Here is a 26,877-nt window from a genome sequence, read left to right as displayed (position 1 = left end):
TCCGCCGGACTTCGCGACGGTCGTCAAGTCGTCAGGCCAAGCAATTCGGCGCCTACGTACTATTTCATCATCACTGAGTTGCAGGTACATAGGTCCCAGGTATCAATTCCAGGGGAGTATACAAGGGCAGGAAGTTCGTAGGCGAGTCAGAAGCTGTTTTATTTCCCCTTGATTTCTCTTGTCTTTTGCTCTCCTGAGCTAACACTCCAGCTCTAGGAGAACGGCAGGTCCGGATGGCTGGGTCCTAGACATGATGAAAAGCGGGAAACACTGGTAGGTTCACGCGAAGAAGTTCCTTTCCACAGAGGAAGGGTCAGTCTTGTTGGTTTCGTTGTGCTTCTCTGTCGCCAGCTAGCTAGTTCATTGCCACATCGTAGCACAGGAAGCAGGTCTCCAGGTCCAAAGAGGAGGATCGAGGCCAAGCATAGGTACACCAACGGCACTTTCATTAGCATTCATGATCGAAGAGGAACCACCCGTCAGTGAGAGCATGAAACCGACTCAGTATGTCAAACGCCCGCTCCAGGCTTTCTCGCCCGCACTTTAACTCCCCGGCACTATGCAGCTGCCCTTCCCTTATCCTTGTGTATGTGCTTGTCAGCATCCATATCGACCAGGAATCTTTCCCACGTCGAGATGACATTTTGGTAAAATTCCATATGCTGCATTGCCAAAGCCCCTAGGCTGTCCCTGAACTCGACTCCCTTGATTCTTTCGAAATCCGCAACCTCGCGGACTACCTGCTCGTCAAACATTTCGCTTGTAGACTTTGCACTGTCGACCTCTCGGTTGAGCTCGGCGATTTTGAGTTCTAGTTTGCGAGCGCGTTCGCGGCGGGCCGTCTCATGATCAACTCCGCGCATGTCCTCGACCTTGTTGCGAATGAACGTGGCAGGGTTCAGGTTGCTCCCATGTGAATAAGGATTACTTGACGCCAACATGTCGCGTTCTGAAGTGGATTTCTGGAGGTACTCTGTGAGCCCTTCGAAATCGAGCTGCTTTTGCTCGCGCGTCTTCAGAAGCGACTTGACAGAGTTGATATAGGCTTCCATATCTCGGAGGCTTCCCAGGTAATTTTGATCTGTGTGGTCCTTCAGCTGTTTCCAACCCCTCGACGTTTCTTCCACACACCCGGCAAAGGTCTGGAGGGGGGCTTCAATGGCTGGTTCTAGTGGAGTCAATCTGCGCATATTGTTGGCGAGGTCGGCATAATCGGCTTCGAGGTCCCCTTCTCTGCGGGCGACACGGGCGATAATCTTCTCGACATGCGACAAGTCTTCATCGAGTTTGTTGGCACGCTCTGTCACTTCAATAAACCGTTTGTCGGGCTTGTGCACTTTGGAGAAGGCGTTTAACATGGTATCTGCGACGTTATCGAAGAACCCTGGCGGAGCCGACGGGTTACTCGCGCCACCCTCACCCAGTGTGTTGCTTCGCGATGGTCTCGATCGCATCTGTGCATTCCAGTCTCCCGTTTCCAGGAACAATAGTAATATGGGAGCTCTTCGTAACACTGGGTGTAGAGTACACCTTTTGAGGAAGCGATGTAACGACCAAGCCCTCCGCTGGGTGAATTCTGTACTGAACCGGTCTCCTCGAACGTAAGCCAAGTTATTCTTCTCCGGTAGGGGCGGGATCGCGCAGGCTTGATAGTCTCTGTGCAACGTCTGTCGGAGGAAGACAAAGTCTGTGAAGCGTCGCCGCACGGAAAAGTCGCTTTTCTGAAAGGACTTGAAATCTGTCTGCGAAAGAATGTCAGCCTGAAAGTCGTGGCTGGAGAGAGCAATCGATGAGCCTCACATGAGTGGTAACCTGATACGAAACATACGCATCTTTTGTCCCATCGTTCTCCTTTAGTGGTGAGTCAACGGTAACTTCTAAAATACCGTCGCGACCTATGCCAGCCAGGTCGACGTTGTCCGCATGTTCACCTGCCTGTGGTTCGCTGGAAATGCTGTCGCTTCGCGGCGCGCTGACGGATCTATCTGGCAGATTGCCATGAAACGGAGCTGAGGATTCCCCTTCCGGCGTATCTTCTCGTTGCCATGAGACGCTGTCGAATTCGCCGTGGTCATCCATGTTGAGCTCAGTCCAGTTCCCCGCAGCGCAGGCACCTTGGTTTCCGTTCAACGGAGCTCAGTAGGTGATCTGAAAGACAGTTTGAATCTAGTGTTGGACAAGTAATCCGACCGGACTTCGACAAAGGTGGGCTCTTCTCTGGAAGACAGTATAGTCAGTAGTTCATGCAGTGGTTTGTTGCTGTTTGTTTCCAAGGGCTGTTGCTCGACTATTGGTGGATGAAGCACAGGCGGGCGGCGAGGCGAAGGGAACTGACGCCAGTCCGTGTAACCTTCCCTCCTTGTCCACCTCTTCACTAATCTCCTTGAACGCGATGATCCTAAAGCTTTCGAACCGGGCACCCAGACAGAAGGGATCCGGGCAGAACTAAACCACACCACTTCTTGTACGCAGGAGAGCCTTTCATGATGCACCAACTTCACTAAACAGCAATACAGCAGGTCTTGGACCTCCCCCTACTTAGCTATGCTCTTGCACGGTATCCAATAGACTTCACCTCTACTCCTATGCGTCTATTAGCACCTGTGTTGTCGTTCAGACTATATCCCGTCTCCCTTTTCCATACTTGATCTGCTCTTCTGTACCAGAAATACCATCCTGCCATGACAAACAGCGTCAACGGAACGGTGATGCACCAGTATATATAGAATCTGCCTGACAGCCTCGGTGAACTGCCACCACCAGCTCCGTCTGAGGGTAGCCAATCGAACATACTCATACTGAAGAGCGATGCGACGTACGTCCCTGGCAGGAAGAGGGCTGCGATGAAGGTGAAGGTTGTCATGGCGATGCTGTCCTGTTTGGTCGACGTGGCGATGCGAGTGTTCATCTGCACGTCTCGGAGGGAGATCTCGTTCTGCTCCTGTGCCATCCGGCTGTAGTTGAGGGCGATAGCATTTTCCCTCTGACTGGCCGCAGAGTACAAAACGCTAAGTTGCGCCTCGACTCTCTCTTTCGTCGTGTCGAGAGTGCCAACTATCCATTTCATCCTGGTAGTCTCGTGCTCGATCCCCTGCCGCATTTCGAGGAACCCTCCAGGATATTTGTTGATGTATTCGGCACAATCCACTGCCAGCCTGTGAAGAAATTCAAGGCCCTCGTGAGTCCAGAGACAAGTCCGATTCAAGTAGTAGAGTTCGGTGGCCGTCGAATGCAGTCCAATCGTCATTTTTTTGATGTCGAGATCGTTTGGCCAGTTCTCAAGCGACCGCATCTTCGTCACACGCTGGGCACGGGTCACCCCTATCTCCTCCTCCAGCTCATCCAACTGAACGATCTGCCTCCTCAAGAAGAACGCGACACGTTCGATGTAGATTTTCAGTAGCATAGCGGGAAGAAGCAGAGGATCTGACTTGAGATGAAGACACGGCCGAACCAAGTCCAGTAAAGCCGGCATGAGCGGTTCAGCGTTGATGATTTCCGCTGCTTCGACGACTCCCTCCCCACACAGGAAACCATAGGTCCATCCGGTGTCACAGCAGTGGCAAAGCGACAGCACGCAATCCGCGACTCCAAGTTTTCGGCGTCCCTGGACGAGAATCTTGAGGTGTTTGACCTCGCCCGTCGCCGCGTCGCACTCGGTGAAGCGAGAATGCACGCCGGCCAGATCGAACAATGCCTGGACCGTGGCACGGGAAAGGGAGAAAGCCTCTTCGAGGAGGGTAAACGAGTCTCTGCTCATGTGAAGCTCTCGAAACTGTGATGATTCTTCTCGCCGTGCTGATCTATCGCACAAAAGGAGCCGGAAGCCACCCCGTTTCGTCTGTGGTGAGGTAGACTTCCGGGCATAAGACTTGGCCATGTCAGGTCAAATAGATTGTCTGTACCCGGCGTATGGACTCACATTTCCTAGGACCCAATCATGGACATCTGTGTCTAGAAGGGGTCCGTGTCGAAGTCGCGCTGGGTCTTCATCACTTGTCTCGATGAAATAGAGTCCGCCATGATGCTCAGGCTTCCACTTGATAAGGGCAAGGAGCGACTGGCGCTGTGCTGCAAACATAGTCAGTCTGTGTGTATGTGGTAACTGCACTTTGAGGAATTACCAGCAAGCGTTGTTTAGTTGAGGCTGTTGGAAGAAGTCGTCTGGTGCCTGCAAAGTGCTGAATTCGGCCTAGTACTGGAGTACTTCGCCTCACCTCACGAACAAAGCACAAGGCTGAGTGGTATATGTCGGTGTCGACTTAGGCTGGACACCTCTCCAAGCGCGTACCAGGAAAGCTTCACAAAATTAGTTAATCAGGTGCCTGTAGATTTATCTTGTTGAAGCGACATATGCGATGCGACGGGTATACAAACTCAACCAGGAACTGCGCCATCTTGGTCAAGGCTGTCCAGTACCAGCAGATACATCGAAAGAAGAAACAAGCCTCTGAAAGATTCATGGCTTCATTCTCTAGTAGCTCTTTTTGTTTTCTTTCAGACTCAGAAGTCAAACTCGCCTCTGAATTGGTCCAGATTCATGCCAACGCCAACCCTCTCTGTCAAATCCCGTCTTCCCATGCCCGTAAATGCTCTTCTCAGAGTGTCGTAAAGATTTGTGCTCTCGTTTTGATGTATCATTCTCTCCAACTCGGCATCCGAAATGCCGCCACTGCCATCTCCAACTATTTCCCTGGCTTTGTCTAGACCCTGCTCACTCACAGCTCGGTGCAGATTCAAAGCCCCCAACAAATGTCCAGCTGCTTCAGGGTAACAACCAATGTTAATGCATGAAACACCCAGATTATATCGTGCGCGAACAAAGTTGGGGTTGACCTCCAACGCCTTGCAGTATGCAGTAATGGCATCTTCAGATCGACCGGAATTGGCCAACGTCGCGCCCAGCCGATTCCACAGGAGATGCACTTCGCGTTCCCGGTTGACCATTCCGCTCTCTGTGGACGCAAGAGCGGCCTTGAAGCAGTCCACAGCCTTTTCGAAATCCTCGTTGCCGTAAAAAAGAACGCCGAGTCCAACCTGCACGTCCGGGTCCATATGTTCACCAGAAGGTGAGAGTTGGGCAGCCTTGATGAAAAGATCTACCACTCTTTCGTGTAAGATCGCTCTATCGGTGAAGCCGTGCTCGGTGGGAGTCGATAAATTCTCAGGAGGGTGGATCTGAGGATATTTGACACTTAGCCAGCGCTCCAGTGTCCGGTAGGCTGTGCTGTCATATCCTTCGTTGGTATAGGAAACAGCCAGGGCCATCAAGGCGTCGAGGTTGTTAGGGTCAAGCTCGAGTGCCTTTTCCAGAGCACGAATCGCTGGCGACTCCTTCTCGTTTTGGGCCTGAGCAGCGCCAAGTAGAACCCATGCTTCCACGTGGTTGGGATCCTGTTGCACGGCAGCCTCAAAGGCCAGTGCAGCAAGAGATAGATTGCCATGTGACTCTAGGATCTCTTTTCCTTGTTCGAACGCTGACCTTGAGTTCGTGCTGTTTTCCAGGTAGGGGTTCTGTGATTCGAACATATAATCTCCGAGCATCGGCTCTCGTTCGAAAGGATGATGAGTGTTGAGTCCCATAGTGGAGTCGAAATTTTCCCAGGCAGCCAAATCTTCTGCAGTAAATGGCTCTTCTTTGTAAGCTTCCTCGGCCATTTCTCTGGATGTATATTCAGCTTGGATTCCATGCCATACTCTCTCAAAATCTTCAAATCCGTCCACGGGAGATGTTACTGACCTGTCCATTTCCTCGAGTTCTCTGTGTATTGCTTCATTGGCCTGTTCTGAGATATTGTCGTGCTGCGACTCGAGTTCTTTGAACTGAGCTTCCCAGTTGGCATCATCAAGCTCCACCATGCGCCCCTTTCCCTTGTCGGTAGTTTGGTCGGGTTGTTGTTGCATATGTAGTGATCCAAAATTCATGCCGAGATTCATGCCACCCATATACCCCATACCCATCGGGCTCTGATAGCTGCTCATCATGGATGGGGACTGCATGATGGGGCTTGCGGTTCGTTGCGCCTGGGCTTGTTGGAAGCGAGCAAATTCCTGTGGCGAAAACCTTGGTTGACTCTGACCATTGAGCCTGGGATTCACAAAAGCTGCCTCCATTCTTGCTTGTTCGCCCGGGTCAAACTCTGCAGCCCAGCCGGGGGAAGGTGATCGCCTCGTTATCCCTTGAAGGTTGGGGAGGTCGTGTCGTAGTTGCTCCATTGCGAAGGGTTGGGGCATTCCCGATTGTTGCATGAAGTCGTTCATCATCTAGCCCGCAGTTAGCAGCGTCCTTTCCTGCATTGTATGAGATCAATACCTGATCAGAGCCATTGGGCGTCATGCGTGACCGCATGCTCTCCTCGAGGCCAGGCTGCGCCCGACCGACGAGGCGGTCCCGTTGGAGGGTATTGTCGCTCTGAACATGGTTTTTGAATTGGGTAAGCGGGTTGCCCGCAGTTGAACACTCGGCGCCCCCAAGAAAAGACATTGTCGTTGATTAGAGCTGAGTTGAAGAGATTAAGAGAGGGAGAATTCGATGGAGCGTGTTGATTTCTTGGGGCAGGTCAAGTCACGTTTTTGTAAGTACGGCAGTGATGGCGATGGAACTGGTTTAATAATACTATACCGAGTACTCGTACATAGTTTGGCGGAGGCCCTGGTCCGGGTCTGCTGCGGGCGCAGGGGCGGCAACCGAGGCACTGGCAAGTCTTCCAGGTATCCAAGTCTACCGAGTAGAGGGATGAAGAACCGCAGCGGAAAAAGTGTTTCTCCGAGACAGAAAAAGGCTGAGACGCCACCAGTTTAGCCGATAGCCGGAGGCACGGCGAGGACGGCAAGAACGACCACAACGATACACGTGCCATGCACCCCACAGTATATACTCGGTGTACCTGCCTCTCTAGGCTCTGTCCCGTTATCCCACTTCCCCATTCAGGTCTATCGAGATATTGTCGGCTACAGTGGCCGTCTCACGTTAGAAAATGTCAGAAACCTCTCCGTTGTCGAGTATTGCTCCTTGAGTCTCGCCTCTCTCCCCTAAAACCGCAATTGATCGGCGGGGTTGACTAATGAGCAAGGCCTAAGCAAGGTGGCTTCACCAGACATCAACCACACACAATGTCACTATAAATCAAGCAGTGAAAGGCTATCACTCACCGAGAAGCAAGTATCTATACAAGCTTTCGGCAAGTCGTGCTGACAAGGGTATCCCTAATACGATGTTCAAGGCCTCACTCCTTAGCCTCAGATGCTGGTTCTCAAATTCCTTACGACACATTGCAATATGCCGCCTCCAAATCCTTCGGACTGCTCTTCTGAAGTATCTTCTGGTGCTATCTGCTGGCCGCAAGCCGTCTGCGGGCCGCGATGGTGATACCTAAGAAGGTGAGGACCAGTTTCTACACCTGGCAGGATCAACGATTGCAAGCAACACCCTGCGGTTTATGTAATCCGTCCTCCGCCATCCACTCGAGCCACGCATAGCATACGAATACGCGAATACTCTCACTAGTGCGAAACGCGCCGAACAGGAACTCATGAGATCGTCTTACTTGATTCCCAGTTCCATCTTGCTTCAGGCCGCCAAAGGTTGTGGACCTGTTCGGCCACTCAAAGTGAGGTATCCAAATCACAAAAGCCCAGAGGTAAGCTAGAATGGTCATATAAAGGAGTCTCCAACGTTTCGGGTCATCATAAATCTCTCGTACATTGTTGCTTGTACATGATAACCTTAACTGGATTTCTATTCGTTCCTCTGGTTTCAAGAAAAGGACTTCCCGTCTACCATTCTATACCATGATCGCTTCTGCTGGGTCCCCTATGACGATTCCCCTACTTCTGGGGGCAGTCGCCATTGCGTATATCATTCTCAGGTCCATCGTTCAATACTGGAGATTGAGACATATCCCGGGCCCTTTTGCGGCTAAATTCACCAACTTATGGTTGTTTAGGAAGACCCGGAATAACGAATACTTTGATTCTATCGCTCTAGCGCTGGATAGGCAGTATGGCTCGGTTGTGAGGTACGGCCCAAACAGAGTCTTGTTCAGTGATGCATCGGCTGTGGGTGTCGTGTTCAGCACCAGGAATGCATTGCCCAAGGTATGTGTTATGTTCGGCGGTTCCAAAAGTTCCAGCGAGGGCTGACTCGCCTCCTCTTCATAGGCAGAATCGTACGAGATAGCCTTACAAGCAGTTAATGGGAAGCTGATAAGCTCCTTTATTACTGAGCGAGACGAAGCCCGCATCTCCACGATCAAGAGGCAGATCATTGGCGCCTTCTCGACCACGGCCATCCTTGACTACGAGTCCCACATCGACAGCAATATCAACAATCTGATGTACCGGCTCATCAATGGGCATTCGGAGCTGAACATTGCCAGATTGGTCATCTTCTTCGCTTTTGACACCATCTGTAACATCGCCTTCAGCGACGATCAGGGTTTCTTGGAAAAGCAGTCAGACCTTGGAAACACATTGGAAGCTGCCCGTCTGCGCTTCGGACATTGGCACGACTGGCAAGCCCTGCCCAAACTTGAAAGGCTCATTTACAAGAACCGCCTCGCTACCAGGGGCACGAGCGGGACATCCGTCCTTGCTAAACTTGCGACAGAACGCCTTCAAACTCGGCTTGACAAGGGTGGGTTGGGCACCCATTCCGACCTTCTCGACCGGTATCTGCAGGCAAGTGAGCGTGATCCCGCCACATTTGACAGATCAACCATTATTGGCCTCCTCATCTCGACGATTCATGCGGGTGCCGAAACTACGGCGGCGTCCCTCAACGTCGCCTTATACTACCTTCTCGCCAATCCACGCACCCTGGCCAAGTTGAAGGCTGAGCTCGAAGATGCAAAGCTCGCCTCTCCGCCTTCATGGCAATCGGTCTCGAAGCTCCGCTATCTGGAAGCCTGCTTTAAGGAAGCCAGCCGCTTACAACCGCTTGTGCTTGACCCGATGGAGCGCGAGGTCCCCATTGACGGAGCTGGCATGCAGATCTCCGGCGTCTACATTCCGCCTGGTACTGTCGTTGCAATCAATACGCACGCCTTGAATCGCGACCCGTCCATCTGGGGCGACAGAGTCGACGAGTTCAGACCGGAGCGATGGATCGAGGCCGACGAGGGACAACTCTCCCGAATGGAGCGTGCCAATCTGTACTTCTCCGGAGGGAGGAGGACTTGCGTCGGACAACACATTGCGTGGGTTGAGATGAAGAAATTTCTTCCTGAGCTATTGAATCGTTTCGATGTACGTCTTCCTGTCCATCGTGCCCCCTGTCCCTTTCTCCTTCTGAGGGTTTTGTTCGTTTGGTTCTTCTTGCTCTACAAAGCCTCATTCCGCTCTGCTTATGCTTTCTGGACTTTACTTTGAAACGTTCTACCCGATAAACGCTCCCTTCACCACACTTACTCATCTGCTCACTTCCTCCCTTCCACTCACTTACCTGCTTGCTTGCTTGCTTGCCTCCATCTCTGACTGACGACTAACCTCCCGAATGTCTCTTCTTGACCGAGTCTTCAAACTGACGCCCCCTCTCTCTCACCATACAGATCGAATTATTAAACCCCAAGCAAGACCTCGAGACGGTCCGCACCATGAGCATCTTCGTCGACAAGCTCAAGGTCAAGCTGACCCCGCGATGATTCTATTCTCTGGTCGGCTAACCACACCCGTCAACGGCTCCCCCGCCCGCACCGCTCGATCACATCATCCTCATCTTCATCTTCATCCTCATCCAATAACGAGCCAGAGAACTGAAAAAGAATATGAGAAAAAGCTGGGTAGAAGGAAGAAAGAAAGGCCGCGCCTGTCCAAGAGGTAAGACTGTTTAATCAAGCATTAATGAATCAAGAATAGTTCGGTCCATGGTCTTGGTATCCTAGATATATTAGCCTCGCGGTGTTTCAGGTCTGAGGTGTTTCGTCAGGGAATGGAGATTATCTTTCTATATTACAATCGTGCACACCGAGTATCGTGACTATCTACTCGTGCTGACAGGCGAGAGACGTTCAAGCAATGGTGCTCCTTTCTGGTCTTCACCAATTTTCACATTTGCCCCCTTTTTTTGCTCGTGGCTGTCCCCCGCTTGTGGCCAAAAATCCTCTTTCAGCCTTTGCCCCTTCAAACCATCTACCTGCGTATTGATAACTATAAGCATAGCAGGTCATAGTAAAACATGTACACCCAAGACTCACAACCATATTCCAGCACGCTCGTGTTACATTGTTACAAATATAGGTTGAAGAGAGGTACCGCACTCTTGAACCTGCCGCGCTGCCCAAGCCTGGCAATCATTCCCCATTGTACGTTCCATGCGTTTGGTGGACCTTCAGTGCATGTATGCTGCCGTGATCCTTTTCTGAATTCACGGTGAAGAGAGCGCCGAATGGAGAGTCGGTGGTCACAGTTCCACCCGGAAGAAACAGGTCCCTTGAATCTCGGGTTGGCTTCACTCAAATTTGGAACTTTAGGAACGTGGGGCAACCGACTGGAAGTGGTTGTCTTTGCCCGAAACAAGGTGATGCACTGCGGCAAGGACAGGACGGGGGCTGACTCAGACAACAAAGCGACGAGGGCTTCCTGTTCGAGGCAGTTTAGTTATTCTCAGCAGGCGGATCGTTCCTTGGAGCCCTGTTCGCTGACGAGTATGAGAAATCGACTCTCAATCTCCGGCCGTAGATCTCCTTCTCTTGCAACACCTTCATTGCTTCCATGGCGCTCTTGACATCAATGAAGTCAGCATGCGCAAATCCTCTCGGTTGTCCGGTGCGTCGATCAATGGCCACCCGGACATCGATGACATTTCTGATACCACGGAACAAATTCGTGAGGTCACGATCGGTCATTTCGAAGGACATATTCCCAATGAAGAGAGTTTTGGAAGGAGGGTTGAGCGGCTTGCGCTCGACGTTCTGGTTGTCAAGTACGCCGCTCGGGCGCGCAGCATACTGGACTGTGATGCGACGACCTTCGAAGAGCGACATGTTGAGACGCTCCATAGCTGCGTCTGCAGCCTCTTGTGTTGAGAAGTCGACATACCCGAATCTAAAACAGTGTTAGCAAGACGTCATAGGCCGCAGTTTAGCAGAAACTCACCCTTTACTCAAGCCACGGCTGTCTCGAACAATCTTGCACTTGGTTACAGGTCCGAAACGAGCGAATTCTTTGACGAGGTCGCTTTCAGTAACATCGAAGAACAAATTGCCAATGTATAGTGTGGGCTTCCGGTCAAACATGCCAGCATGGCTCAGGGTTGCTGACTGGGAAGGTGTAGATTTTACATCAGCTGCCAACTTTTCGCCCGTCTCAGCAGCAGGCAATGCCTCCTCTGTTGCTTCGGTTGCGTTGGCGGTCTCTGCAACTGCTGGCGCAGAACCGGTCGGTGCAGGCCCGGACTCAGCTGTGAGCTTTTCCTTGATCACCGCAGCCGGAAGGGATTCATCTGTAGCTTCGGTGGTATTTGCCGGTTCTGCGGCAACGGGAGCAGATTTTGTAGGCTCGACCCCAGTGGTCGGAGGTTTATTGTCTTTTTCTTGAGTTGTAGCATATCGCCGTTGCTGAGCATAAGGGGCGGTGGTTCTACCGATCGATCGGGACGGAGTATTACTGACAGAGGAGTATGTTCTTGAAGAAGAGATAAGGGAAGGTCTGGAAGTGATGAAGCGCGATGCGCAACGGCGTAGGGAAAACCTGGCTCTTTCATCAGCAGGCCACTTTTACCTTGAACAAGACCATATGCTTACATCTCGACACCTGAAGGCTAGTAGGGCAAAATATAAGACGCAGAGACCTAAAATCAGCAATGCGGGAATGGTTGATTCCAAATGGAGCAGAGACGCAGGTCTTTCTGTAGCATCTACATCCAAGGTACATATGTAACTGCGACCATTGGCGAGAAAAAGTTGAATCTGGTATAGCGTCTTGGCAACATCTATGGCTGTTGCCAACTTGCCCCGTATTGAGCGCCAGCCTTGCAGTTCTCCTTTTTCGTCATCCCATTCCCGTCTCGTTAAGGGGCAGAGAGAACGCTACCTTCGGTTAATGTCGAGAAGCAAGGTCATGTTCCAGCTGCATATAGCTCCCAATTCATATATAGTAGGAGAAACTAGTTCTGTAAGTAGGTCTAGAAATGTCAGTAGTTGAAGGTGCCATATCCATTCTAGAGGGCGCTTTGTAACATTTCCCAAGGATCATGACTCCAACCAACTCAGGTGGAAGACAGCATTGTGTCTTTCTCACGTCCTAGCTTGGTCAAACTAGAAGTACCACCAGCAGAATAACGGGCTCGACACTTAAAACGAGTCGAAGTCTGTGCCTGCCATCAAACCCAACATCCTACCCTGGAATTTCCGTCCAACTTCCTGCCACTTGACCTGTATCCCTGCTGCAAGGACAGGCCAGGGCATTGACATTCCCAGTCCAGGATCATTATCAACTTCAGGGATTGAAGCGTGATCTCCGAGGCTTCCAGTCCACGACACTAATTCTGCAAACATGGGGCCAAAGTCTGTAATCAGCCGTTCTTCGGATGTTTTCCCAGCTTCGATATTGAGATCCAGCAGTGTCAGGATCAAATGAAGAATTGGAGGCAGAATGATTGGGTCGTGTGCGAGAGCAGGAAGAGTATGGAGTGTTGTCAACATTAAAAGGGATTCGTGGGTCAACGCAGGGAGTTGTAGAGCGTTAGGACCTATGGTGGAAATGATGATTATGAGTGTTTGCAGGCTTAGCTTCACCAATGAGGGGTGGAGGAGGGTGGAATTCGCCAGGTAAGGTGATGTGACTAGTGAGGTGAGGAGAAGCGATAGTCGCGAACACATTGGTAGATACAGTGCTTCGGCAAGAAGCTTGTGTAGATCCTTTGGAATGCGTTTGAACCGGGCTTCGAGCTTCGCCGCTGTTTTGGCCGCGACTTCCATGCGCGAAGAGAATGTTCGGACCTTGAGCACATCTGGTCCAGTCAGCTTGTCGGCCGCTTGTAGGGCCATAGGCTGAAGTGTGCGATAAGACAGGTTCGTCGAAATGGTGTCAACCGGTGCTGAGGAATAGTGCGGTTCAAGACGAGGTGGTAATCGATTCGACGGGAATGAGGGTTCGTATAGACCTTTGGTCGCAGAGGGATTGTCAATGTCATCGTCGATTCCTGCCAGCTCTCTTGACCCTAGAGATATTGCTGTCAAGAGGGTTGCACGTGTTGCCAAAGAGAAATCCCCTTCGAAATAGGTGCTAATGATCCAGGGTCCCATTAACCTGGGTTTTGCAACCAGACATGCGATCACGGCTTCCAGTCTGGATTGTTGCAAGTCTTCTTTTGACATTCCTTCCTGCAAATTGACAAGAGATGAAGCCAGTCGGAAGATATTCGCTGACAATTCGTCCCCAAAGTTCGCCTTTCGACGTATCAACGAAGGAGCAGTCTTGATTGCTAGTTCAACAACGGGAGGGTCGTTGTCAGTGTTGAGCTGCTTGATCAGAGACGAGATGTAGACAGGAGGGGTGGGTTTGTTGCGATTGACCAGTGTAGGATCTTCGTCAGAATCTGAAGGGTCGGAATCTGGTGGCGGGTAAGGGGGTAGATCCTCCTCTTCCCCAGCCGAATCTTCTGCGTCTGAATCAGGAAGTTCTTCAATGGCCACGATCTTAGAACTTTGAGGTCGTGACTCTGCTGCTAAACGTTTGCGACGCAGAGGTTTTGGCGTGCCCTGTAATGGGCGCTTCTTCAAGGGCTCTGCCGTTTTCTTTGGGAGTTGATCCAAACTCCCCACTTCATCGTGTATGTTGACCAGATCCAACCATCGCTCTACCTCCTGCGATTCCATCTCTTCGATGCCAAAGTTCATGACCTTTCCCGGCTCATCTACTAGTCTCGAGACTGCGACTGCAACTATCATCCCCAAAAGCCGGGCACGAGGTATTGATGCAGAAAGTCGATTGGAAACTGTCCGAATGAAAACGCCGGAACTTGATACCTTCTTGGCCGCGCTATGATCCAAACGATTGAGGTAGCCGAAAGCAAGCATGATGATCTGGGCGGTCGCTACAAAAGCCCAAGCATATGTAAGCACAGGATCTTCCATCTGGCACAAGCATCGAATAGTGTGCGGACTTTATAGAGTTCACTTACACTCCTGCTGCAGGATGGCGTCGCGCTGAATTTGCATTTTATTCCCAAAGTTCTCCAAGCTTCTCTCAAGAACTTGTTCAAGTTTGCCTGGTACCAGTTAGCCTGCCGCAAAGGAGTATGACACTGTGATTTACTCTGCCTCGCTGCCAAGGTTGCAATCACGGCCCTACGGGCGTCGAGGCCGAGGCCAGCATACTCTCCGTTCGTGCTCGTCAGCCAGTGGATAACATGCGCTTCTAGAATGGGATTGTGTTGCACAAGTCCACTGATCAGGGCTGCCACTCCTCCAACAATGGAGGTGTTCATTATCAGCAATTCCCTGGGTTCCAAGATACTTGCTCCGCTTCCGAAAGATCTCCGTGCAAGGTCTCGCAGGACAGTATCAAAGAGAACCTTTTGGTCGTAGTTTGGGAGACCCTGGACCAACATGTGCATTGGAGTCCACAACGCTCGTTTACCAAGCAGTAGTGAGTTGTAGAGCTCGGTGATGAGTGTATCTATCCTTTGGTCAGCAAGGTTTCTATGTAGATACGCCCGGACAAGTTATACCACGATACCCAAGATTAAGCCCCCTCTTCAGAACCAGGCAGAGAAGGCTCATCTCTTGAGTATTGGAACCGGGTGATGCATTGATGCTCATTGCGGCGGTCGAAATATTGCGTCCAAGCCATCTTGAGTACTCGTTTCCGTCTCCAAGCCATTTCTCATTCTCTCCTAGCCCATCCAGATCCCGAATCGTGGCAAGGACTTGAGACATGGATGTGAGGATCTTGCTGCCTGCAAGTAGAGCTGTCGCCTCTTGCCAGAATACGCGGCGCTGTGTGTCTGTGGGAATAGTTCTAGTGGCATGGGATAGAAATTTTGATATAATCATGTTGCCGGCAAGGATTGACGATAATACAGCAACAGTATCTTCCATCACTGACCGATCTTGACTGGTGGTGAGAGAAGAGAGGCGTCTGATTTGCATCAAGAGTGCCCCGAGTCCTGCGACACTAGTAAGTGATAGTAGCAGTGCTGACCTGAGCTGCGTATTTGTCCTCGAAAGAGTAGATTGTCGCAGATGAAGCCATTGATCAGGGATGGTGACGGTGACAAGTACGTTGATGATCTGGGAAGCCTTCGGGCCGGGGACGTGGATGTTGAAGTCATGTCTCCCTTCAATGCCATACTGGAGATACTGTAGAACCGCTGCCAGGTCTTCAGTATTTGGCTGATTCTTCAGAATCTCAAGCGCATCATCTGGTAGAGAGGCTTGGGGGGCTTTGTCCAAGTAACTCTTTCGAAGGAATGCACTGGAGTCGAGACGCTTATGATTCGTCTTCTGTGTCTCTGCAGATGTCGAACCTATAGACGTCTCAGTCGATGGACGGAGACTAAATGTATCGCTTGCGTTGTCGCTGGTCTCTGTTGTGATGTCGAGCACAGATATCTTGGGTTTGCCAGTGGCTGTGCGTGATGCAGGCACTGCTTCCTTTAGCGACAGGGCTTCGAGGTTATTGATGCTATTCTGCAGGTTGCGGGTGGTCTTGATGGGCTCCAATAGACTTTCCATGTCTGCAGTTGCATACTGATGTGGTGATTTGAGGCAAATGGCGCAGCCTGCTCGAATGTTCGAAGAGGAGGTGTGTGAGGCCACAGCCAGGGACAAGGCTGCCTGCGTGACCGCCCAGGTGCTTGGGTACTCGAATCATACAATGGTGCCCGTGACATAATAATACTAACCGCCTGAGTGTGCCCGCCTTCTCCGCCAAGATGCGCCACCTTCCAGGTACCAATGACCTACAAGGCACGAAGTACTGTACACAGAGAAACGGAGGTCAGAAGCTTACACAACACCTCCTCGCCCTACAACTTTCCGAGCATCAATCTTCTCAGCGCTATTCCACGAGGCTTGATGCGATATATCACTTCAAGGACTGACGGTGGGCTCTTGACATGCTGTGTCTCCCAGCCAATGCATGTGTGACGAGCCAGGAACCTCAGAGAAAGCCTCCTCTGTTTGGCTGACTACCTATCGAGCTGCGACTCCATCACTTCTTCGTTCCCAGATATTTCCACCCTGGGCAGTCCCCGACGAGGACCGCTTAGTCCTAAACTCAACATGTCGATACCCATCTCATCACTTCTCACAAATGGCACTCCCACACCTCCACGCGATCGATGGTAAGCCTGATCCAAGGTTGTGCTGAGTGCCCATGTCTAACATGAATCCAAGGACCTATCTTGACCGTCTTCTATCAACCACCTCACCATATGCCGGAGATGAATTTGTACCTGGAGAAGAGACCATCAATACGCTGGAGTCGTCACGAGTCCTTGTGATCGGCGCCGGCGGGCTCGGATGTGAGATTCTGAAGAACCTCGCATTGTCCGGCTTCAAGGATATTCACGTTATCGACATGGACACCATCGATGTGTCCAATTTGAACCGTCAATTCCTCTTCCGCCAGTCCGATGTAGGAAAATTTAAAGCTGAAGTCGCCGCAGCATTCGTGGAGAAACGTGTTCCTGGCGTCAAGATCACCCCTTACAATGGTAAGATCCAGGACAAGGACGAAGAATACTACATGCAATTCAAGTTAGTCATTTGTGGACTCGACAGCATCGAGGCCCGCCGCTGGATAAACGCCACACTGGTCGACATGGTCGACATGGAAAACCCCGAATCCCTTAAACCTCTGATTGATGGCGGCACCGAAGGGTTCAAAGGCCAAGCGCGAGTAATCCTCCCGAGTCTCACTTCTTGCATTGAGTGCCAGCTCTCCATGCATGCGCCTCGTGCTGCTGTGCCCTTGTGCACGTTGGCCACCATCCCGCGCCAACCTCAACATTGTATAGAGTGGGCGCACATCATAGCGTGGGAAGAACAACGTAAAGGCGAAACGCTCGACACCGACGATCCGGAACACATCTCCTGGTTATACACCACCGCCTTGAAACGCGCGAATGAGTTCAATATCTCAGGGGTAACGTACTCGATGACCCAGGGTGTGGTGAAAAACATCATCCCGGCAATTGCGTCCACAAATGCGATTATCGCGGCGAGTTGTTGCAACGAGGCCTTGAAAATTGCGACAGGCTGCGCGCCATTTCTGGAAAATTACATGATGTACACGGGCGACTCCAACGAGGGTGGCCTTTACACATACACCTTTGCAGCGGAGAAGAAGGAGGATTGCCCGGTATGCGGCAACCTAGCCCAAACGCTAACCATTGATCCGGAGTGGACGCTGGAAGACTTCCTCGCAAGCCTGGCTGAGAGGGCTGAAGCCCAACTCAAGAAGCCGAGTATAAGGACGGAGGCGAAGACGCTATATGTACAAGCTCCGAAGAGCTTGGAAGAGCAGACAAGACCCAACCTGGTGAAGAGAATGAGGGAGTTGGTGAGTGACGGCGAGGAAGTAGGTGTCAGTGATGCGGCATTCATGATCAGTTTCAAGTTTCGGCTAGTGTACAAGAAGTGAAAAAAAGAGTATAGAGTCGAAGGCCCAGCCTGATTGCGGAAATACTTTGAAAGACTGGTTGAAGAGCAGGATTGATCCTCGGAGGAGAATTATTCACCACGTCACCTGCTGCTTGTTACCAAGTTTGCACAAGCAAAGAACTTTTCTGATTTCGCAATCCGAGGTATCTAGAGAAGCGCACAAAACCCTGCAATGCATGAAACGCCGAGAGATGCAAGTCATGATCATATCACATGCTCAGTGTCCTGGACGGGGATCACTTTCTGTGGGTGGTCATTTCCCGATTTCTTCCAACGCCTTCAACAGTCTCGTCGCCTTCTTCTTCAAGATATCGACACTTTCCAAGAACAAGACATCACTCGGGAATTGGCCGGTGCTCTCAATGTTGAAGATGAAATGATCTTGTACCCTACCCAGCTTGACTTTCCCCTTGAACTCCTCGTGCCGCAGGCATTCTCGTGAAACGGTGTCGCGCATGGGGTCTTTGACGACAGCCTTCTCGTCACCTTCACGGTTGTGGTATGCTGGTTCGTCCGAAGCGGCGTCCGAGGGTGTCACACGTTCGAGGTCGATCACGCCCGGGGGGAAGCATTTTTGGAATTTTCGCGCGTCTGCCCCTAAAATGGGTTTCGTGATGTTTATGGTGGGCAGGAGGCGATATGTAGCAGTTGCCACAGGTGAGAACTTTGCGTGGTCACCACCCTTGGACATGTGTGCGTGCATGACCAAGTCGATTTCTTGACCTGGCCGTAATTTGGCGATCAATATATCTGGACTAACTGCTTGAATCGGCTCCTTGTCGAAAAGTACTTCCTGTACCCCTTGAGCCTGGAATTCAATATGTCGTGAATAGACGCTGCTGTTGATGTATTTTTCTTCTGGCTCTGTCGCGTTTCTATCTGCCTGTGGGTTTCGTTCGCATTTGACTTTTAGCTTGAGCACCACTGTGTTTCTATCCGTCAAACCCGTCCCCTTGGAACCACTGTCAGAATGCGGCTCGACAAATATTCTGAACTCTTTGAAGCCCTCGAGGCTTCCTTTCAATGGTATGAGTCCTAGCCGATGGGCGAGGACCTCATCCGCTATCACAGAGGTGTTGTTCTGAACATAGACCTTTTCAATGGCCAAGGTAGGCACTTCGGCAAGCAGGATGCGGCGGAAAGCGTTGGCGACAGAGGCGTCGACTCCGACAAGGGAGAATGTGGCTTCATTTCTTTGATTCTGGTGGAAGAGTATTTTCAGATTGTTCTCGAATTTGTCAGTCGACCAAGAGTTGTCCTCGCCCGCATGGTGACCCGGGAAGTCGGTTGATGTGATATTGGTGACGGTCTCGGCGTTGATACCAACAACCTGCCAATGGGGTCAGCAGTCAGCCCTGTAACACATTCTTCAGACCCACGCGACATACCTTCCGCCTGTCAAGACCGTCGTGTGAGTGCTGTAAGGGAGCCATGGGGGAGTTGAATAGTTGACCGCAGTATGTCCCTCGAGTGACAAAATTGAATCAAAAAGATTCTCCAAAATTGGAATTACATAAGCTAGTGGAGACTCGTAATTTCCACCAATCATGGCTCCGGTAATAGCTGAACGTATTGGCGTAGCTATCCCAGTTGCTGTCATTGACTTCCTCCCTCAGTGGCCAAGGGCACACTTGAGAGGCACTTCTACTTCGATTGATGCGGCCAACCTTGAAGCATAGACTCGACGACAATTGCGCCCTCTCTCTTCTGGCCTCGTGCCAAACAGGACAAGCATGACGATGGCGGCCTCATTTGTGCGAGCTGCGAGCCGGCACGCACACTCTTCAAAACGACTTTGCCGCTCACCAAATCTTCAGCTTCCCTCGAGACAGAGGCAGTCGCTCCTTTTCTCCCGTTCGATCTCGTCGACCGCTCCTCGAAGGGCAGAACCTAGCACCACCGGGCCCATCTCTGCTCCCAACCCCGAAACCCCTGGTGGACCTTTATCCACGACCATCAGTCCCACTGATTCTACCTTCACCAAGCACGTCCAGCAAGACTCCAACTTGATCAATAAAGCCCCCGATACGAGCTTGGGTGATGACTACGAGACAAGAAAGATCCGACATTATACAGTAAACTTTGGTCCGCAACATCCCGCAGCACACGGAGTGTTGCGTCTGATTCTCGAGCTCAATGGTGAAGAGATTGTCCGCGCAGATCCTCACGTAGGACTGCTACATCGGGGGACGGAAAAATTGATCGAGTACAAGACATATCTCCAGGCTCTGCCATATTTCGACCGATTTGACTACGTTTCGATGATGACCAACGAGCAATGTTTCTCGCTCGCCGTCGAGAAGCTGCTCAATATCGACATTCCGGAGCGAGCCAAGTACATTCGGACCATGTTTGGGGAAATCACAAGGATATTGAATCACCTGATGTCGATTCTTTCGCACGCTATGGATGTTGGCGCTCTGACTCCTTTCCTGTGGGGTTTCGAGGAGCGAGAGAAGCTCATGGTATGGGAAGACACCAAACGTTGTGCTATTCGCTAATTGGAGACAGGAATTCTACGAACGTGTCTCAGGTGCACGCTTGCATGCTGCATATGTGCGCCCTGGTGGTGTCAAGGCAGACCTTCCCCTTGGATTACTGGACGATATCTATGCATGGGCAACTCAGTTTGGTGATCGCATTGACGAGACTGAGGAACTCCTGACAGACAACCGTATCTGGATCGGCAGAACAAAGGGCGTTGGCGTCGTTTCCGCTGCTGATGCGCTCAATTATTCCTTCTCCGGCGTCATGCTGCGAGGCTCCGGCGTTCCCTGGGACATCCGGAAGAGTCAGCCCTATGATGCCTACGATAAGGTCGAATTCGATGTGCCAGTTGGTCAGAATGGTGACTGTTACGATCGATACCTGTGCCGAATGGAAGAGTTCCGACAATCTTTACGCATCATCCATCAGTGCCTGAACCAGATGCCTCCGGGTCCTGTCAAAGTCGAAGATTACAAGATTGCCCCACCCCCACGAGCAGCTATGAAGGAGAACATGGAGGCCCTCATTCACCACTTTTTGCTCTTCACCAAGGGCTATACTGTTCCACCGGGAGATACCTACAGTGCGATTGAAGCCCCCAAGGGAGAAATGGGCGTCTATCTCGTCAGCGATGGAAGCGAACGTCCATACCGATGTAAAGTTCGAGCACCTGGATTCGCCCACCTGGGCTGTTTCGATCAGATCAGCCGTGGCCATCTACTTGCTGATGCAGTGGCCATAATCGGAACAATGGATCTGGTCTTCGGAGAGGTGGATCGTTAGTGCAGGAGCAGAGGGTTTATTCTAGCTCAAATAGCTGTAGAATTGTTGAATTATCACGTCTTGTGGGTTCGCAAAGTAGTGACACGGTAGTGATTCTAGAACCTATATTAAAAATGTGACTGGCAGGGATGCTAAGGACGTATAATGACCGTCACGCTAGTCCTCGGCCGAAGGCCTTTAGATGTTAGAAACGGCCTTTATATAACCTAGAGCGCGGGGCGCCTAGAGGTAGGTCTACCGGAGTAGTAGCCTAGTAATATAAGGCTAGGTTACGTACCGTACGTAACTACCGAAAAAGGAAAGAGACGATATAGCGATATATTAGTATAGACTATATTAATATATTAATATACTATTCCTAGTTACCTATTTAGGATATACCTTATAAGTATATAGCTACGCTTATTCCCCTTTTATAGTTATACTCTCTCGTAGTTAACTTATAATATCTACTTTACTATACTATTCTAAAGTTACTCGACTACTTATACCTTACGTACTCTCGACTTAGCTTATATAATAAAGGAACTATAACTAAGGAAGCCTAACTACGTTAGACTATATAGGAAGTAGCTTTAGTCTAACGTAGTTAGGCTTCCTTAGTTATAGTTCCTTTATTATATAAGCTAAGTCGAGAGTACGTAAGGTATAAGTAGTCGAGTAACTTTAGAATAGTATAGTAAAGTAGATATTATAAGTTAACTACGAGAGAGTGTAACTATAAAAGGGGAATAAGCGTAGCTATATACTTATAAGGCGTATCCCGAATAGGTAACTAGGAATAGTATATTAATATATTAATATAGTCTATACTAATATATCGCTATATCGTCTCTTTCCTTTTCTAGTAGTTACGTACGGTACGTAACCTAGCCTCGTATTATTAGGCTATCACCCCGGTAGACCTACCTCTAGACGCCCCGCGCCCTAGGTCGTATAAAGGCCATTTCTAATACCATCTCCCCTCCTTCCTATTCGTTATCCTTAACGTACTTAAGGTAGGCCGCGCCTACCCTCTACCGTCTCTCGTTTTCTCTTCTTTCTTCTCCGTTCCTATAGCTAACTATATAGCCCTTCCGTATAGTTAAACTACGTCGTTCTTCGAAGCCTATAAAGACTTAGAGTAAGCGTCGTATCGAACTCGCCGACTCTATTTCCGCCGATCCCGAGAACATTACGATAGTAGCTTATACTGAGTACGTTAACTATAGAGTTATCTATTACTACGACCGCGAATAGTCGTTATCTTATATTAAATGTCTTCGAAAATAGCGAAAGTATAACGGTACCTTTTCGATAGAAGAGTTCCGAAAAGTAGGAAAATAAAAGAAATAATTAGTTATAAAGTTACGAGTAAAGCGAAAGGAAATTACCCGTCTACGTAAGTTAATTACTAAGGTCGAGGAAGAGGACGTATCCTTCTAGAGCGAGCTCGAGTAGTTAGAGGAAATCTCGAGTTAAATATTACGTCGTAAGATATAGGTACTAGGTATTTTTAATAAGCTACTTAACTCCGAAGAGGTAGCTCTAGTCGAGCCTAACTTCGCTTATTCCGACGCTTTAAGCGTCGAGTAGATTAATTAGGAAGCTATATTATCTAGCGAAACTACTTAAAGTATTACCTTTAAGTTTCTTCTAGAGTCTCTTCCGTAAGGTAAGCTTCTAGTTCCTAACTATTTTCTAATTCGTCGTACTCTAACTACTTAATTAGGTATTAAGGAGTACTACGCCTAACGTATCTTACGAGTACTTTCTCTATATCGTACTCTTCTATTACGACTTCTTCGTCTAAAGGTAGTAACTAGATTAATTTAGCGTTCTTTAGTACTAATTTAAGTAGCGAAATATAGAATATACTATAAATTCTTATATCTTAGGGAAGTTCTAGTCGATAGTTAACCTTCCCTATTTTTTCCTTAATCTTAAACGGTCCTAGTTTAACGTAGTCTAGCTTCGCGCTTAGTCGCTTTATCTTAATATTCTTTCGTAAAAGGTAGACGGAGTCCCCCTCTTCTAGAGGCGGTCCCTTAATCCTTCTCTTATTTACGTATTTTACTATTCTTTCTACGATAAATCTTAAGGCTTCTCGTAGTTTCTCGTATATTTCTTTTATCGTTTTAGCCTTTATTAGTACTCTTAGGTTCGAGCTTTCTTAGATATTATCTTCTAATCTTAAGTAAAACCCGTAATTAGTATAAAATAGGCTTAATTCTATTACTAATTTATAGTTATTAAAGTAGAATTATACGATCGGTAGTATTATAACTTAATTCGTTTATCTATAGTCTACGTATATTCGTAGGTATTATTCTAGTATCTAGTTTATTCTTTCTATCTAACTATCTATCTAAGGATGAAATAATATAGATAGTTTATACTTCGTTATTAATAATCTTATTAGTTCTTTCTAGAACTTTAACGTAAAGAGCTTATCTCTATCTATAATAATTTCCTTTAGTATACCGTAGTTTATAAATACGGTTCTTAAGAACTTATACGCGAAGTCTTCTACTATTAAGCTTTCTAGGTATAGTTAAAAATAGGAGAACTTTATAAGCCTATTATATATTACTAAGATACTATTATAGGTTATACCCGTAAGGGGTTCCTTTAACTTCGGTAGCTTCGTAATAAAGTCTATTATAATTAATATCTACGCTCCTTCTAGTACCTATAGTAATTATAGTAATCTATATAGTTTATACTTATTATACTTATCCTATATATATACTTCGTAATTTCGTATAAATTCTTAGATATCTCTTCTTATACCTTTCTATAGTTCGTAATATTAGGTAATTAACTCGATTATCTTATCTATTCCTAGATATCCTATAAGTAGGTCGTTATAGTAGTATTCTATAACTATCTTTCTATTTTCTCGTATCTTCTAGGGTTATTCTAGTCCTATTATATCTTTTATCTAGATTCTTATATCGTACCCGTTATCTATATTATATAACGGCTTCCTTACTACGTAAGTAGGCTATACGTACGTAAGGTACTCTCCCTCTTATTGTAGTAGTAATACGGGCGTTAATTTAATATCTACTATATAATCTACCCTTCTATCAGGCCCGTTACCTAACTAGAGGGTGAATGTATATACTATAGGATTAATAATGATAGATAACTAGCCTATAGATAGAGATGTCAACGCTTAAAGAAGGCTTTAAGGTTAATAGGTATAACCCCTCTTACTATATACATACGGTAAGCTAGCTACTTAGCTAGCGGTCTAACTCCTTAGTTAATGTCACGTAGAGTATCCAGTATTACGTAGGTGTTCGTGACAGTTACCCTTTCCCCCTAGGTAGTTCGCCCTCGAACTAGTAAGGTAGCCGAGCATTTAGCAGCCTTACGTAGCCTCGTCAACTTAACGCTAGTCCTAATGTAGAAGTATCCGCATTTAGGTAATAATAGTATATTATACTATTATTATATTAAATGAATGTCTTTATTCGATTTAATTATACTCTTAGTATTTCGTTCTTATACATTAATCGCTTAGTGCATTTACTTTATTACTATTTAGCCTATTCATTTCCTTTTCCCATTTATAGTATAATCGCATTATACTCAATAGGTAGGTAGTTTCTAGTCCTATATATATCTACGTCTTCGACCTCTATTAAGGCCTTCCTTTCCTCTCTCTTCTTTCTCTTTACCATTACTTTATGCGTAATACTCGCCTACTTAATGTTAGAAACGGCCTTCATATGACCTGGAGCGCGGGGCGCCTAGAGGTAGGTCTGCCGGGGCGGCAGCCTAGCTATATAAGGCTAGGTCACGTGCTGTACGTGACTACCTAAAGAGGAAGTGTTTGATATGTTAGTATGATAGTATAGACTATATCGACATATTAACATATCATTCCTAGTTACCTGTTCGGGATACACCTTATAAGTATATAGCTACGCTCATTCCCCTTTTTATAGTTACACTCTCTCGTAGCTAACTTATGACATCTACTTCACTATACTATTCTAAAGTCACTCGACTATTTATACCTTACGTACTCTCGACCTAGCTCATATAATAAAGGAACTGTAACTAAGGAAGCCTAACCCCGTTAGGCTATATAGGAAGTAGCTCTAATACTTTAGCTACCCCTAACCGGTACGAGAGACGACCTCTATAAGTAGTTACGGAAGATATATAAGGCCTACATCCCTAACCGACGAACTCCTCGTACGATAAGCGTTACGACTATCTCTGAACGACACGATGGCGGGACTAAGTACATTAAGACCGATACCATTAGATACTACTACGGTAGAGACAGCGTCGGTAGCTCCTGTTACGGTAGAACTAGTACCTAAGGGTAAGATCGGAAACCTACCTAAGCCCTTTAATAGAGCGTAGGAAAGACTTACACCCTTTATTCACTATATGGATATATATCTATTAATGAACCTAGGAGACTTCCTAAGTAATATATAAAAGATCCTCTTTATAGGAAGCTATTTCGAAGGAGGAGCCGAAGCCTGGCTCCGCCCGTTTATTAAAGACTATATGGAGAATCAGCTAGGTAATAGGGAAGATGAAACTATTACATTATTTCGAACCTTTTAGGGGTTTAAGACGAAAGTTAGGAAGGTGTTTAAGGTAAGGGATGAAGAGAAAGAAGCGGAACGATAGATTATAAACCTACGTTAAACGGGCTCGGTTTAAGATTATATAACTAAATTCCGAACCCTAAACGTAGTACTTAGATGGGGTGACGGTATATCGATCCCTATTTTTCGCGAAGGCCTTAAGCCAGCGATTAAATGGGAGATGAGGACGTATAAAGGTGAGAAAATCGAAGACTGGATCGATGGAGTAATCTAGGTCGATAACGATTACTAAGAATATAAACGCTATGATAATTACCGACGAGGGTTCGTAGTAAAGGGATAAAGGTCTAATACTAAAAAATAGAGGTAACTATACTACGGACCGATGTTAATAGACCTTAACTAAGTCTAGAAGAAACGAGGAACGACCTAAGGTAAAGATATAAAGTAAGGTAGGAAGCCTAATAGGCTAAAGAACTAAGGAAACTACTATAATTATGGAAAGCCTAGTCACTACGTAAGAGAATGTAAGTCCCTAAAGAAATAGGCGAATTAGGTAGAACTCTAGAAAAAGAATTAGGTAAAGAGATTAGAGATAAAACTAGAAGCGAACGTAGTCTACGTAGGAGAATCAGTGGATTACTAAAGCGTAATAATCCTCGCTATTACCCCGAATCGCATCTATATTAAGATAAGATACTAGAGCGATAAGGAATGCGTAGATCCTATATACCTAAAAGGGACTATATTCTAACATTATTATACGGTCTACGAACTAACGGAGGAACCGAAGCTAAGGGAAAGGATCTTTTCGATTACCCTATATAAAAACCCGGAATGCCCTAGAAATCAGGTAGAGGGCTATATTTATTTACATTAGGGGGGAAACCTAGAAACTTAGTATATATATAAGATTAAAGAAAGTTAAGTAGAACCGGAAATTAACATAATAGGCCGATTTAACCTAAACGAATAGGAAGAAGACGACGAGCACCTAACTACGCTTACGATACTCGAATAATTATATAAAGAGACTCTTCGGATCGTATAGAGAATACGAGACCTCGGAGTAGGAGGAACCGAAGAACAGCGAGACGAAATACTCCGGGAAATAGCCAGACTTATGATGAGGATCTTAGAAGAACGGCGAATCCTTAGAGAACGATATAAACGAGCTAGAATACTTAGACTGAATGACGATAGAATCCTAGAAGTATATCGTATTTATAGAGAACGAGGTGTCCCCGTACTATATATAGACGAGATACTAGAGGGGGTATTAATTAGAGGTAACTTCGCCTATAATGAAGTAATAAGATGCCCGTTAAGGAACATACTCTACTATTATAAACGATACCTAGACTATCTATAACTAGAAACTCTAGGGATGTTAATTAAAGAAGCTAGAGAAGTACATCAAGCATCAGTAGAACGATATA

General features: G+C 47.9%; 8 protein-coding genes across 8 annotated transcripts; 3 read left to right on the top strand and 5 right to left on the bottom strand.

The window, feature by feature from the left end:
• Nucleotides 1-557: 557 nt before the first annotated feature.
• On the bottom strand, nt 558-2,079 carry Z517_02763 (uncharacterized protein; the record flags this gene model as incomplete). Its single annotated transcript, XM_013431872.1, has 2 exons — nt 558-1,742; nt 1,801-2,079. The coding sequence occupies 2 exons, from the start codon at nt 2,077-2,079 to the stop codon at nt 558-560; spliced, it is 1,464 nt and encodes a 487-aa protein (XP_013287326.1).
• A 463-nt stretch (nt 2,080-2,542) lies between these two features.
• Z517_02762 (uncharacterized protein) lies at nt 2,543-4,081 on the bottom strand (the record flags this gene model as incomplete). The annotated part of the gene is made up of 2 exons (XM_013431871.1): nt 2,543-3,871; nt 3,923-4,081. 2 exons carry the CDS (start codon nt 4,079-4,081, stop codon nt 2,543-2,545), a joined length of 1,488 nt encoding a protein of 495 aa, XP_013287325.1.
• A 422-nt stretch (nt 4,082-4,503) lies between these two features.
• Z517_02761 (uncharacterized protein) lies at nt 4,504-6,484 on the bottom strand (the record flags this gene model as incomplete). Its single annotated transcript, XM_013431870.1, has 2 exons — nt 4,504-6,264; nt 6,314-6,484. 2 exons carry the CDS (start codon nt 6,482-6,484, stop codon nt 4,504-4,506), a joined length of 1,932 nt encoding a protein of 643 aa, XP_013287324.1.
• Nucleotides 6,485-7,791: 1,307 nt separating this feature from the next.
• Nucleotides 7,792-9,641, top strand: Z517_02760 (uncharacterized protein; the record flags this gene model as incomplete). Its single annotated transcript, XM_013431869.1, has 3 exons — nt 7,792-8,097; nt 8,161-9,246; nt 9,549-9,641. The coding sequence occupies 3 exons, from the start codon at nt 7,792-7,794 to the stop codon at nt 9,639-9,641; spliced, it is 1,485 nt and encodes a 494-aa protein (XP_013287323.1).
• Nucleotides 9,642-10,592: 951 nt separating this feature from the next.
• Z517_02759 (uncharacterized protein) lies at nt 10,593-15,677 on the bottom strand (the record flags this gene model as incomplete). Its single annotated transcript, XM_013431868.1, has 6 exons — nt 10,593-11,043; nt 11,095-11,524; nt 12,338-14,035; nt 14,123-14,209; nt 14,257-14,619; nt 14,672-15,677. 6 exons carry the CDS (start codon nt 15,675-15,677, stop codon nt 10,593-10,595), a joined length of 4,035 nt encoding a protein of 1,344 aa, XP_013287322.1.
• A 549-nt stretch (nt 15,678-16,226) lies between these two features.
• On the top strand, nt 16,227-17,589 carry Z517_02758 (uncharacterized protein; the record flags this gene model as incomplete). The annotated part of the gene is made up of 2 exons (XM_013431867.1): nt 16,227-16,288; nt 16,341-17,589. The coding sequence occupies 2 exons, from the start codon at nt 16,227-16,229 to the stop codon at nt 17,587-17,589; spliced, it is 1,311 nt and encodes a 436-aa protein (XP_013287321.1).
• Nucleotides 17,590-17,862: 273 nt separating this feature from the next.
• Nucleotides 17,863-19,042, bottom strand: Z517_02757 (uncharacterized protein; the record flags this gene model as incomplete). The annotated part of the gene is made up of 2 exons (XM_013431866.1): nt 17,863-18,939; nt 18,998-19,042. 2 exons carry the CDS (start codon nt 19,040-19,042, stop codon nt 17,863-17,865), a joined length of 1,122 nt encoding a protein of 373 aa, XP_013287320.1.
• A 306-nt stretch (nt 19,043-19,348) lies between these two features.
• On the top strand, nt 19,349-20,879 carry Z517_02756 (NADH-ubiquinone oxidoreductase 49 kDa subunit, mitochondrial; the record flags this gene model as incomplete). The annotated part of the gene is made up of 2 exons (XM_013431865.1): nt 19,349-20,074; nt 20,121-20,879. 2 exons carry the CDS (start codon nt 19,349-19,351, stop codon nt 20,877-20,879), a joined length of 1,485 nt encoding a protein of 494 aa, XP_013287319.1.
• Between the last annotated feature and the right edge of the window lie 5,998 nt (nt 20,880-26,877).

The sequence above is a fragment of the Fonsecaea pedrosoi genome (genome assembly GCF_000835455.1).
Source record: "Fonsecaea pedrosoi CBS 271.37 unplaced genomic scaffold supercont1.2, whole genome shotgun sequence".
In the NCBI taxonomy this organism is placed as follows: Eukaryota; Fungi; Ascomycota; class Eurotiomycetes; order Chaetothyriales; family Herpotrichiellaceae; genus Fonsecaea; species Fonsecaea pedrosoi.
This window is presented reverse-complemented; position numbering and strand designations above follow the sequence as displayed.